This window comes from Fundulus heteroclitus, chromosome 6 (assembly GCF_011125445.2).
Source record: "Fundulus heteroclitus isolate FHET01 chromosome 6, MU-UCD_Fhet_4.1, whole genome shotgun sequence".
Lineage (NCBI taxonomy): Eukaryota > Metazoa > Chordata > Actinopteri > Cyprinodontiformes > Fundulidae > Fundulus > Fundulus heteroclitus.
Genome location: NC_046366.1, coordinates 20,972,084 through 20,986,993, shown reverse-complemented (window position 1 = coordinate 20,986,993; position 14,910 = coordinate 20,972,084). Strand labels below are relative to the sequence as shown.

Sequence of the window (14,910 nt, the reverse complement as noted above, 5' to 3'; positions counted from 1 at the left end):
GTGAATGAGACTTGGTTTAGTCCCACATTGCAAACCTGCTGGAAAGGATGCATGCACAGCCCACCCAAACTTTATATTCTGGATTTTTGCTACCTTTATAACATGCCTCCAACCTTTACTCCACTTTATACATGTTTGATTCAGGACACTACTTCTGGGAACGACAAATCTAATGTTTAATTTCAAAAATATGTTGAAGTTACACTGAAGTTGCAGTTTTTTTTTTAAATGCAGTTCTGTTAACATACTTGGAAAACTTATGTGTGTGTTTCCTGATCAATGTGTCCAAAAACAACATGCATGTAAGGTTAATCTGTCACCCTTAATTGGCCATCGGAGTGCCTGTGTGCTTTAATGATTGTCCATCCTGTATTGCTATGTGATCCGATGGTAACCTTTTCAGGGTGTGCCCTGGAGATTAGGGCCAGCAGAGCGGCAAAATTGCAAGAATTAAGCATATGGAAACTAAATGATGAATAAAAAAAGTTTACTTTCTCAGAAACTGTATTCAGATATAGACTAACTTCTCCCCTAAATTAATATTAGCTACTTTTTCCTAATTTCTTTTAAAAAGCAAATCGGTGATAAATCATAAAGAAATGCAGTGAACAAGAAATACCAATGACACAACAGCAGCACATCAAAATAACATTGGATTTGCTGCTATTAATAATGAAAAAACAGTGCAGCAGCAACAGCTGCAGGCAAGTGGAGCTTATGACCTTGCTGTGAGTCTAATCGATTGGTTACTAATTCAGTCTTGGCATCTGGGACTTGTCCGCATGCTGTCAGTGCACGTCAGTGCATCTGGACAGGTATCAAACAAGTATAATCTGTCATCAAAATAAAGTGCAACTTTCTTTAAAGTATTAGTGTATTCTTAGTTTAGACTAGGTTAGGTAATATATTTATTTTTTCTACCTTAATATTCATTCAACATTTAATTCAGTTTTATATATATAGCTCAATTTCACAACCCATGACATGTCAAGGCACTTTATGAAGTCAAATTCAATCAAATTATACAGACAGATTGGTCAAAAAGTTTCCTGTCTAAATAAACCCAGCAGATTGCATCAAGTCTTGACAAGCAGCATTCACTCCTCCTGAAAGAGCGTAGAGCCACAGTGGACAGTCGTCTTCGATGTCAATGTCTTTGCAGCAATCCCTCATACTAAGCATGCATGAAGTGACAGTGGAGAGGAAAACTTCGCATTAACAGGAAGGAAAAACCTCCTGTAGAACCAGGCTCCTTGTGAATGGTCATCTGCCTCGACTGACAAAGGGGTTTTAGAAGACAGAGCAGAAACAAAAAAAGCACAGAAGCAGACATTGATCCAGGAATCCTTTCTATGTTAGAAGGTAATGGCAGATGAACTGTCTCCCCTGGATGATGTCACAGCTAACAGAATACCAGACCAGGTGTGCTTACTATGAAGAGAAAATAGACAGAGCATAAAGTTAAATGTGTAAATAACTACTAACAATGCAAATTGGTGAACAGTAGGAGAATTCGGCAGAGTGAGAAAAATAGACCCTGATGTCCTCCAGCAGCCTAAGCCTATAGCAGCATAACTAGAGTTAGCTCAGAGTAACCAAAGCCACTCTAACTATAAGATTTGTCATTACAGAAAGTTTTAAGCCTAGTCTTAAAAGTAGCATGCATGGTGTCTGCCTCACGGACCAAAACTGGGAGTTGGTTCCACAGGAAAGGAGCCTGATAGCTAAAGGATCTGCCTCCCATTCTACTTTTAGAGACTCTAGAAACCGTAGACCTGAAGACTGACAGCAAAGTGCTCTTTTAGGAACGTACAGAGTAATCAGAGCTCTGATACACAGTATGATGGAGCTTGATTATTAAGGGCTTTATACGTGAGGAGACTTTTAAATTCCTTTCTTGATTTAACAGGAAGCCAATGAAGAGAAGCTAAAATTGGAGAAATATGTTTTTTTTGTCCTGTCTGTCTCTGTGTTGCCCTGCGACAGACTGGCGACCTGTCCAGGGTGTACCCCGCCTCTCGCCCAGTGAACGCTGGAGATAGGCACCAGCATAAGCGGGTCAGAAAATGGATGGATGGAAGGATGATCCCGCTTGATTTTCATCAGAACTCTTGCTGCAGCATTTTAGATCAGCTGAAAACTTTAGTAGATTTCCTGATAGTAAATAATTACAATAGTCCTGCCATGAAGTAACAAATGCATGGACTAGTTTTTCACCATCACTCCTGGACAGAATATGTCTAATTTTGGCAATTTTCCGGAGGTGAAAAAAGGAAACCCTGGAAACCTGTTTGTTGTGGGTTTCAAATGCCATGCCTTACTCAAAAAAAGAGGAAATTTAAATTCATCCAGGTTTTCGTGTCATCAAGGCATGCCTGTAGTTGAAGTAATTGATTGGACTTATCTAGATTTATGGATAAATATAACTGAGTGTCATCAGCATAACAGTGGAAATCACCCTCATGCTGTCTGATCATTTTACAAATCGGAAGCATATATATAGTAAAGTGAATTGGCGCAAGGACTGAACCTTATACTATTCGACAAGTGACCCTAGAGTTTGCATAATATTTATGGTTAACATGAACAACCTGGAATCCTTCAGACAGATAGTATTTAAACCATCTTAATGCGCTCCCCTTAATTCAAGTCTTTCTAGGAGAATATTGTGATCAACTGTGTCAAATTCAGCACTGAGCTCTAACAAAGCGAGTACTGACACAAGTTCATTATCTGATAATATGTTTTCTCTATGTTGACATATTTCAAACACAAGACCCCCAAGAGAAATTACTATGGCTGAAAAAATGCATTAAATAAAGTTACTTTTTATTATTACGTTTTATTGTCTATTAATGCACAGGGAGAACAAACAAATTGCACAAAGACAGAGCTCTGCTGGGACTCATACCCAGGAGGTTCTTCAGTGTTCCTGCACATTTTCTATGCCAAAATGCCATACTTTTCCCAAATGAATTTCCCATGAATTTCCTCAAGTGTCAGTTGAAGAATTGACTATGAATTTATGGCAGATATCTCTGTTGGTCAGGCTTTAAATATGAGAGGATGGATGGATGGATGGATGGATGGATATGCTTGTAGACAATGGGATTGGGGAAAATGAAAATACATTGTTTTATACTTTTTTAATTCTTCAGGACAGGAATTCTACATATCCAAATATAAATACTAATTAATACTATTAGTATTTATGGAAAATACTTTGGAAAATAATTAACATTTTAAACTTTTCCAAACTGTGTGGGAACCCTGACTGTTGCTACGAAGGCCACTAAATAAAAGCAATAAAACACCATACAAAAATATACGCTTAAATACTAAATGGAGCTGCATCAATTGCTAATAACATTCTTTGCTGTTTTCCGTTTTGTGTATAGTTCAATAATTTCACCATAGGTTTTTCTGTGATAATTAGTTTCAAAACTTTAATTTGTTTAATGTAATTTAGAGATGATAGAAATTGGTCAGTAAAGTTAATTTAAAAAAAGGCTTTGCCTTCCATAATTAATTAAGGCTCTGGATTAGCCAAAGAACCAAAAGGCTGTTTCAAACACAAGTATAGTTCCTTTTAAATGTATACATTAGTGGTGGAGCTTTGAAGGAACAGGGAACACTGTGACACATACATTTAAAAAAAAAAAATAATTAATTATTAAACAAACCGTATATCATTAAAAAGACATGGTGCTTAATTGAGCTTTTAAATGAAGATTTTGCAAGATTAGTTTTTGTAGTAAGACACATGGCCAACACACTTTCTTTCCATGGCAAGAATCGGAGGTCAGAAAGCAATCTGCTATTTAAAATGTTGAGTACAAGAAATGCTATGGAAAATAAAAAGCAGTCAGTGTGTTTGGCATCAGAGAGCAGCAGCGTAATGAAATAATCAGCGCAATGACTGAACACTACAATCACTAATTTATGTTAGATCAGGCTGGGTAAGATCAAATATAACATTATACAGCTGAATAAACCTTATTTCAATAACTTAATTTTATTTGTATTCATAAAAATAGTCTAAACAAGGTACGAAATCATAAATTGAAAGGTTTATACAAGTGCAGTGTGTTGGAAGAGCAGCACATGTGCTTGAAGCTTAATTAGTAGAAAAGTAATTGTAGTCTGGAACAAAGCACATCACTGATGAGTGCTGGAATCGACAAAAAGCACACATCATCAAATATTATTCAGACAACATCTAAATGATGTATGAGGCTTGGAAAATAAGAATAAATAAAGCTTTTAAGGAAATAAGGAAAAATGAGCATAGTAAAAGTTTAAACGAGAAGACACAATGTTAACAAGGATATTCTGATTTAATTCCGTAGCCTCACTAACTACTTCTAGAAATAAGTGTCAATTTGTTAGAATTAATTCCACTATGTGCCACATTTGTTTTTTTTAACCACGAGTACAGTTGACATAAAATAGCAGTAGCCAAGCAAGGAATTCTGATAATTACTTAATTCATTCTGTTATAGTTCAATGTTTCAATTTTGATCCTAAGATGCACCATTTATGAATCCTGTTGTTTACTCGTGGTTGTTTAATGAAGTTCACACATTCAATATTATTGCCTTTTGAGTGTTGGACTCTTGATTTTTATGACATTCTTAGCATGTCTAAACAGTAAACATAACACCATTGGAGGGACATGAAACAATTCACATGGATGGTTTTTCATTATGAACACTGATTAATGCCCTCTGCTGTGTCTGCTGTTTTTTTTTTTTTTATAGATTACCTGCAAGGTGGTGGTGACCTTGTTCATGTACTTTCTGGCGACCAATTACTACTGGATCCTTGTGGAGGGTCTTTACCTGCACAGTCTCATTTTTATGACTTTTTTCTCGGACAAAAAGTATCTTTGGGGATTTACACTGATTGGCTGGGGTGAGTTCTGCTTCTTCTATATTTCCCTCAGAGTGCTTTAGAAACGAATTTTATGTGACAGAACAAAATAAAGCAGTGCATACTTGTGAAACGGAAAAGGGAAATGAAACATTATGATTTTTGCAAATAAAATTCAAATAGACTGGCTACATTTGCATTCATCCCCACTGAGTCCATTACTTTGTAGAACCACTCTCTGGAGCACCTACAATTGGAGGTCTTTTGGGGTATGCCTCTACCAGCTTTGTACATTTGGAGACCGAAAAATCTGACCAATCTTCTTTGCAAAATCATATCATTTGGATGGAAAGTATCTGTGAAGATCAGTTTCCAGCTCTTGCAATACATGTTCGATTGGATTTGGGTCTGGACTTTGACTGAGCCGTTTCTATTGATATTGACATTGATTTGCTTTATCTAAATTATTCCATTGTAGCTCTGGCTCTATGTTTAGCAATTTCGTCCTGCTGAAAAGTAAATCTCCACCCCAGCCTCAAGTCTTTAACAGACTCTAACAAGCTTTACATATGCATGTATATTAACTACATACCTACACATACATCTATGTACTTGCAGATAAATTTACTCTATCACAGACAGATCAAAGCTTGGTATACAGACACAGTTAAATTAGTATTTGAAATTATATTATATGTTATTCATTTTTATACACATTATTTATGTACTCCTTATATTTTCTCTTGAGTTGTGTAAAAAATGTACTTAGCTAAATTTCATCGTCTAAGCCATTCCACAAAATCACTCCACAAACTGATATGCACACGCTTTTAAGAGTGCTGCGAACACATTGTTGTCCATCAATCCATAAATTTGTGATGCGTTGTGATGTGAAAAATACTTGATGTGTTCACAACACCAAACATTATGTACCTTACTGCTCTTTTTTTACATCGTGCATATTTTTCGTAGCAATGTTTTGTATATATTACCTCAGATTTCAACCCAATAATCTAAATATACAGTAAAGAATGTGCAACGTTTTGTTGTTCAAGATATGCCTTGTTTTTCCCAGTATCCCTGTGGTTTAAGCAATCTTAATACACAAGTGTTTGATATGGGGTTTCCAACAGAGCTTATGATCCAAAACAACACCTAGAGGCATATGACATAAGACTTGTTCTATTAATACATTATTAATTTTTATTTGAACAGTGGTATTAATGTTTTGATTTCCAAACAACATACATATGCTTTTAGTTCAATTTAAAGATAATTTATTTCTATCCAACCAACAATTTATCAAATTATTTTCCAACAACCTCTAAAAGCTGCTTTAAAGGAGCAATAAGCAAAATGTCATTGTTTTAGATAGAAAGTACTAATAAATAGTTTTGTGAAGAACTAAAGGTATCTTTTTAGATGGACTATCATTAAACATCACACACCATCTCTGTGTTGTTCTCCAGTCTCTTGTTTACATAGTCGGGCCGGCCGCGCATGCACATACACACGTCAACAGCTGCCACTCAGGGCTTAGCCACTCCCTGCCCATAAAATACCATTGTCAGGCACAAAATAGTGGAGACCACACCCATCGGATCAAACAGTTCTCTCTCTAACAGCATTCTAAGTTATGAGTTACTTACTTCTTCAGTAGACAATTTCCTCCAAAAAGTGTTGCTGTTTTTCTGTGTATTTATCCTTTGCAAATATGCGCTAATGAGCAATGGTTGAGAATGGGAAATGGCTACCCAGTGCTGGAGTGAGGTAAAGACAGGCGTGGCTTTATACACATCTTGTTTTGGTCTACACAATGCTCAATCGCCACCTATTGGTGATTATCGTTTATTGCTCCTTTAACTGCTCCCCAGAACAAAAAAAAAGGGGTTGTAAAAAAGGGGTTGTACCATCTGCAAATACAACAAAATACACTTGTCACGCTACAGATACCACTAATATACAAAGTTTGGGACCCAGTGATGACCTGTTTTCTAACAAACCCTTAAAATAAATGCAGTTGGACTGTGTTCACAGATAACTTTTGAAGGCCACTAATTGCACAGGATTTTGTTTTGGTGTGAAAGAGTAAAGGGGACTGGACACAAATGTTTGCCACACTTTTTAGATTTTGTTTGTTAAATATTTTGAAAATCATGTAAACTTTTATAATGGGTTTATGTTAGTCAATAACAGAAACATTTTATAAAAATGCATTTAGGGATGCTATATCGTGACAAAATCTGAAAAAAGTCATTTTGCAAGGTGCGCATGCACATTATTACAGGTGTAAAACAGTGAACTTCAGTTAAAAAAAACTTTATTACGTACAAAACGTAATTTTTTTTCCTGCTGTATAGGGGAAAAAAAGCGAAAAGCTGTGGAAGACACTGTTGAGTCCCTTGATGACACTGATTTAGGAAAAAACAAAAGCAGTGAGTAATGACTCTGCTTGAACGTGGGTTTTACGGTTCCTGCATTGTACACACTGTGCGAATAGATTACATAAGCACAGCGCATACAATGTGGATGCTGTTTTATCCAATCTCTACTCATACAGGATGAGCAAACCTAGGATTTTTGGTCACTTTTCAAAATATGATTACGTGAAAGCAATTTGGATAATTTTTTTTCATTAATAATTTCCTAGGAGTACCAGCTGTGTTTGTGACCATCTGGGCCACTGTGAGAGCCACGCTTGCCGACACAGAGTAAGTGATCTGCATAATTAATGTCCCTCTTGTCAAACTTTTAAACGGTAATATTAAAGTCCATCGTGCCAAGAAGCAGATGATTAATGATGTTGAATCTTGCCCCTGTTTTTAATTTAAATATCCTCTCTGCTTCTTACACATTCTATATTCTGAGCAGCAACTCGGGGTTTTCATCTTAAACCCTGTTTAAAAGGTTAAATGTTAAAATGCCAAAAATGAAGTAGCTTTTTACTGAGGAGACAACGCAACATATCAGTCTTACTGAAAACTGCTAATTTTTGCATTAATTGTTCATGTTGGGTAGCTTTTAGATAGATTCACCAATTATAAGTTAATTCTGGCTGTCAGGAAATAGGGGGATAAACAGTTACATTTACTGAGAAGTGATCTCATCACTTTATTTTTAATTATTCTTTTTGCATGACATAGTCCAAAGATAGTTAAAAAAATAACTAAATGAGAAATTTTGTCACACCCCAAATCTTGAATTACAATGAAGCAAGGTCATTACATCAGGAATTATGGGCTAAATACTGTTTTTCTTATAAAGAGCTTCTACCCACTCAGCCACCCCAGTTTTTTTCTTAAATAAAGAAATCATTTTCAAACCCTGTTCACCGATTAGTTGGTGTAGGACACATGTCTTTGCTTAGGGAGCTTCTTAAAAAGCTTCAAAGACAAATGACATTCAAAAATCATTAAAAAAAGGAAAGTAAGCGAATCAATCTAATTATTTTACCTCTAAACAACAAATTGCTCTGGAGTCTTTGATACCCCTCCATCCATTGTGCTATAAGATTACCTTTTTCAGGCATATAATGAATCGACCCTCACTATACGGTGTGTTAGGCATTAGACATAGATTCTTAATAATTACTTTAATGTTCAGTGTCTGCATTAGGACTGACTGACATTGTTTTCAGCACCTGTCGAGTGGAACTAGATCACAAATTTTACTTATAAGTTGGCCTGAGTCCAAAATATCATTGCTGCATACCTTCTAGGGCAGAAAAGCCAACCAAGCATGACATTTACTACAACTTAAGCATTGACCTTCAGCTGCACAACAGAGCAGAAACAGCGTTGTTTCTTTAAATCAGTCTCGATCCACTGCTAACAAGCTGAAAGCAGCTGATTCGCAATGAATATATAAAATATTTAGCGCTTTTTAATTTCCAGCATGGACAAACTAGCAATTTCCTTCAACTTTTGAATGATGTCGAAAAGGTTGGAGGGATGTACCTCAATCTCAGGATGCATAAATCAGTTCAATGGGGATTAAAGACAGAACTTTAATATGAGTGCTTTGCTAAATGTAATTAGTTTACATACAACACTCCTGTCTAGAGATGTTGTAAACCTGGAGGAGACGGGGGGGACAAAAGCAATGTCCTATTGATTCTCTGTCTCATTCCTATCAATTTGTAAAACAATGTCAGAGATCATTAAAGGCACTAGAGGGGAGCAGAGACATTTTGAATCCACTTAGCTGCTTAAACCCTTCTTTTACTTGTTCCTGAACCCTCACCTTCTCATCTTGTTGTTTATTCGTGCAGGTGTTGGGACTTAAGTGCAGGCAATTTGAAATGGATATATCAAGTGCCAATCCTGGTGGCCGTGGTGGTGAGTACATGCTTCCAGTTTGCACTTTATCCCCACGGTGTGTAGGAAATTATACCACTTCACTGCACCTGTGGCTTTACAGCTTTTGAATGAGAGAGGGCGAATTATGTTTCCAATTACACCTAATCATATCATTATGTTTCTTTTTCTCCTCAGATTAATTTTGTATTATTTTTGAACATCATCAGAGTCTTGGCAACAAAACTACGAGAAACAAATGCTGGGAGGTGCGACACCAGACAACAGTACAGGTACAGAGGAGTCTAAGAAAATTAGCTTCTGAATGCCTGAATCTTTCTGGAGTTGTTTCCCCTCAATTGGCTCTTCATGACTTGTTTTCCAACGTCAAGCGTTATATTTGCTTCAATAGAACAGAAGGAATGCCACACATTATGTAATCTATAACATATTTAATGGAAGCACACATGTTTATAAAACTATTTTAATGCATTTTTCTTTCAAAATCAATTTTTAATTGCAAATATATTGTATAGGGGCTCTCAAAAACCTAAAAGTGCAATGAGAAGACCCATGGTGAAATTCCGGTGGCTAAAAAATGTTTTGCTTTAAGCAGCTGGAATGTCTGGCAATGTCACGGATTTTAATAACTTAATAGATACATTTTGCGCTTTCCACAAATGTATGGAATTTTTGGTGATATGGAAATGTTTTGAGCAAGCTTTATACAAAACACAACACAAATAAAGTCTGAAACCATGCACGTATTTTTGGTAAACTACTGCTTCTTAATTTAGATAAATGCTATGTAAATGTTTCCAGTTGTGACCCAATGATATTGTCACCAAATCATGCTACGCTATGCAGATGCTCTGTCTACACCGATAAAGAATAATCACTATGTCATGCTGAATGCTTGGAGTGACTTACATGACAGGGAATTTGATATCATTCTTTTAATCAATGAATTCATCCACACAGGAAAAAATTAAAATTTCAAGAGTTAAAATTATTTTCCTGAAAAATAGCTGTTTTTGCTCAACTTAGAGCTGGAAGAATATTTAGAGTAAATGTTACTATTTCAGAGATGGACCAAACGTTATATTTTTCTGAGTAAACTTTCCAGTGCATCCATTATCTTCTGTTTGGATAACTGAAGACAATATAATCATTTATTGCGGGACCAGTGGGTCCAGTAGAACACTCAAAACTTCCCTGTTGACAATCTCCAGGTCATTTGGCGGAATCATAAGAAATTAAGATCCAAAGGTTTCTTGCACAACTTTACCTGCTTTCAAAATGCATGGAGAAGGACGAAGATCTGGGGAGAGGAAAACTTCACAAAAATGGGATATTATTTTGAGAAACCAGCTTTCTTTACAGACCAGCAGTTTTGGCACGTGGCCTTCACCCAAAATATTTCAAGTGTTGCTGGTATTCTAAGGCATTCCCAGGACAGAGTGGATATATAGTGGATATATAGCTCTTCCGGTATAATTTGGCTCTACCCTGCAGGTCTTCTTTCATTTGGAAAACCTCCAGCCAGGATGACAAGGAAGCATCCTGATCACAAACTCAAATGAGTCAGTTAAGTCACTTTAGCTGACTTCTTTTTTAGCCCGGGCATTCTGCCGAGGAAGCTAATTTCAGCTGCTTGTAATCCCGTTCTTTTGGACATGCTCTATATCTTATGAGCACAGTCCGAGTGAATAAAGTCTGGTAAATCAAGATTGTTGCATTTTGGTTCAGCTGTTTATTTACCACAACAGTGGAGCAACGTCGCTTTTGTTGCAAACTATATAACATTCTATCTATGTATCTCCCGCTCCAACCTACGATTACTTGTGAGCAAAAACATCAACTCCTTTGTTTGAGAGAAAGACTGACCCAGAAAACAGAGCAAAATTCACTTGATTATTTCTCTTAATTCGTTTTGACCCACGCTGATTTTATTCACAGATACGCAAACAAATAAGCAAAACTATGTTGGCAGCTTTAGCAACAGATAGACTTGAGCTTTTTAAAACCCTTTGCCCGTTTTTCTTCTTTAATGTTTTCCTTATTATTATTTTAAAGTGAACTTTAGAGTGTGAAATGTTCTGTTGCAGAAAACTCTTGAAGTCTACACTGGTGCTGATGCCACTGTTCGGCGTCCACTACATCATATTTAATGCCATGCCATACACAGAGGTCTCTGGAATACCGTGGTTGATACAGATGCACTACGAGATGCTTTTTAACTCATTCCAGGTAAAAAAAAAAAACATTGAGATAGAAATTCTGGAAATGCTACTTAATCACTGTGGGAGCCTGTAATGTTTTCCTCATGCTGAACAAATCAGGTTGACCCACCTGGGATTTGTCCTCAAGGTTAATGTTATCACCCTACAACAGTTACAAATTGTCAGACTGTTTTTCATTGTTTGGGTACTGATTTCTTTTGAGATCCTAATTAAGATAGAGAAAATAGCAGGGATAACTGATGACTGAGAATATCAAAGAAAATGCCAAATTACACATCTTAAATGTCACATTAAGTGTGTGCTCATTCCTTGGTTTTGTATAGTGTGCCTAAAATCAGTGTGCTCTCTCTTTTAGGGTTTTTTAGTTGCAATCATATACTGTTTTTGCAACGGAGAGGTAAGCGATTCAAGAGTTTTACATTGAAACGTCCTTTTAGATACCAATGGCTGTTAAATCCCTAATAAATAAATAAATTATCCTTTTAAGGTGCAAGCCGAGATCAAAAAGTCGTGGAGCAGAAGAACCTTGGCCCTTGACTTCAAGAGAAAAGCTCGAAGCGGAAGTAATACTTACAGCTATGGACCAATGGTGTCACACACCAGCGTAACCAACGTCACTGCCAGAGGACCCCTGGCCCTCCACCTCACCACGAGGCTGGGACCCATGCCTGTAAACGGCCACAGGAACCTTCCGGGGTACGTCAAGAATGGCTCTGTCTCTGAGAACTCTGTGCCTTCCTCAGGACAGGAACTCCACATACCTGAAGAGGAGCAGTCTGCACACACACGGCCCAGCGAGGAAGAGAAACCCACGGCTGTTGTGGAGGAGGAGAGGGAGACGGTCATGTGACCTCCAGCGGACCCCGTGTATAGCAATGAGAAGAGGACAGACAAATCATGAGCGCTCTCAGGATGGTCTGAAGGTGACGGCATGAATCAAAAGTACCAGTTCTTTTCCTCCTGTAAAACTGAGCCAGAACAATGGATATTGATGAGGCTCAAGGAGCAAAAAGGTGCATTGCTCTTCCACGTTTCTCTAAGAGATGAAGACGGCAATTTCTTTAAGGCAAGATCGGCTTTTCTCCTTTATCCACCATCTGCCACAGAGAATGTGTAAAAGCCTAAAACAGGTTTATTTCTTTGATTTCACTGCCATGACTGTTTTTTAATATAGTGCTCTGTTTGCTTACATGGTAAATGTTGTCTTTTTGTGTATAAATTAAGCAAAAGGTTGATGGGAGATCAGCCTTACTTACTGTACATCAGCTGGGGAAATACTCTTAAGTAAAAATAAATAAGAAATTCTACTATTTTAAGTCATTCGTTCTTTGTGGCATGGGCCATATTGGTTCTGCGTTGACTCACATCTGTGTCAATGTTTAAAAGGGAAGTTACTCAGGTAATTAAAATCCTTTGTTGTTGCACACATTTTCAAATTTTTAAGAGGTGTTTCAACAAATTCTACGTCTCCTGAATTCAGTCTCTATTAAGCTTTGTCAGTTTCATTTTCTTTGTCTTTTGATTTGTTGTACAGTTTCTGCTGTTTTGATCAACATAGTAGTTATCCTTCTAATTACTGGAATGAATATGAAAGATTTAAATGAATGTATACATTCCCAAATATCCTGTTCCAAAAAATGTGGGCACACTATATAATATGGACAGTACTTTCTAGGAACTTTCATAGAATGTTCCAGGTTCTTTTCTGGAACTTTTCTGGAACCTAGCAGGTGTTTTCCTTTAACCTACTGCGTAGTTTCCGGAATGAAGCATTATGACAAGGTTGACTAATATTGGGGTGCTTTGCCCAAAAAATTCCCCCCAAAATCAAGACCCTTCATGGACCTTAACTGTAACATATGGATTTCACCTGTGACCTTTGTATAACCTGCATGAAACTTTCACGGTTCAAAGTACTAACTAGGTGCTTTCCAGGAACTTACTGGGTACTTACTGGAACTTGGCTGGGTTTTGGAGTGACTTATAGTGTTGTAACTAAAATGGAAGTTTGATTAAAATTATCGGGGGGTTTTAGGAATCAGACTTTACCTTATCAGGTGCTTTCTTGGAACATTACGTTAATGGAATGTGAAAGTTACTTGTCATAGGTGTGTTTGTCATGAAAGTTGCATTTAAGCTACATAAGTGTTCCAGAAAAAAAGATCTTGTAGGTTCAATGACATTTGCACGAAAGTACCTTGTAGCTTTGAATAAAGCACCAGCAAAGCACAGTTTCTACAGAGAAAATTCGACAAATGAAGCCCCCAGAAATCAAAGTGTGCCATTTATACGGAATACACAGATAAAGCAAATTGATTTTCACAAAAGGCCTGGTAATGTGCAGCTTGAGTTCATTCATATTCAAGTCACAATGTTTACAGATCAAAAGTACACTCTAATTGTGAGCTAAATGTTGTAACATGCATAAATATGTAGATGTGCTATATTTCTGCTCATCTGTTCGTTGATAGAATGTCAGCATTATTTATAGACTGGAAAGGGAGCTGGTGGGTTTAGTAGCAGGTGACAGAGATTCATGCTGTTATTTTCTGACACATTCCACAATACAGTAAGCTCAAATAAAACAGCATGAATTTCAGAGTCTGACATATTACTTATTACTGTATTATACCAAAGAGAAAAGGCATGATATGCCTTTAAAAAGTTGTATACTTCAACATATCATTGTATTTACACCAAGTATTTGTTTACCATACAAAATCCTCTTAAAATAAAGTGAAATGAAAAAAAACAGTACTATTAAAGATAAATCTGAATTTACCTCTAATGTCAACTCTTGTGATAGGAGCTTTCTACCATATTTTCAGCATCCACAAAGCTGCATTAGAGTCTAATATTATTAATGTCTTAGTTTTTCAGTACCTCTGATGAAATGTATTTCAATTCCTTTTCTAACTTTTAAGAAATCTCTGTGCTTCAATGGTCATTTTGGAGGGAAACAGAAACTGCAAAGTATTTTAACAATGGGTGTTCATTAAAAAAAAAAAACAACAACGAATATTTCAAACAAATTTGCACAAAATATTTTTTTCAAACATTTTTACTTAAAAACACTGTTTTTGATTTTTTTCTTTTGTTGTTGTTTTTTTTTAGATACATTCTTTGGTGCAACAAAAAAGAAAACTTTTTTTTTTTACAACAGAAAAGAAAAGAAGTCTGAGAGAGTCAAATAGATTCAGAGACGTCTAACCATAGTAAGTGACATAGAAACACAATTTTTTTATGTCGGGTTGCCTCTGATTTAAGCCTGTTTGCTGTTGCAATGACCCGGATAACTGAGAATCTGCACAGGCAATTTTGCTTTTTCTTTTCTACAGAATTGCAAACAAACACACCAGCTTTGTAGAAATGAAAAAAGTCCACTTAGCTTCTAAAGGACAGATATCTTCCACCTGTCTATCCACTCCATTTGTCAGAACTACAGCAAAAGGTTTAGTGGATCCAATAGACCTGATGCAATGGGACAGTAAACTGACAGT

At 36.5% G+C, this 14,910-nt stretch overlaps 1 protein-coding gene across 1 annotated transcript; it reads left to right on the top strand.

Moving 5' to 3' along the window:
• Positions 1 to 4,745: 4,745 nt before the first annotated feature.
• Positions 4,746 to 14,407, top strand: LOC118563446 (parathyroid hormone/parathyroid hormone-related peptide receptor-like). The gene is made up of 7 exons (XM_036138320.1): positions 4,746 to 4,914; positions 7,523 to 7,583; positions 9,143 to 9,209; positions 9,366 to 9,460; positions 11,276 to 11,417; positions 11,766 to 11,807; positions 11,898 to 14,407. Exons 1-7 carry the CDS (start codon positions 4,791 to 4,793, stop codon positions 12,258 to 12,260), a joined length of 894 nt encoding a protein of 297 aa, XP_035994213.1. The 5' UTR covers positions 4,746 to 4,790; the 3' UTR covers positions 12,261 to 14,407.
• Positions 14,408 to 14,910: the final 503 nt, after the last annotated feature.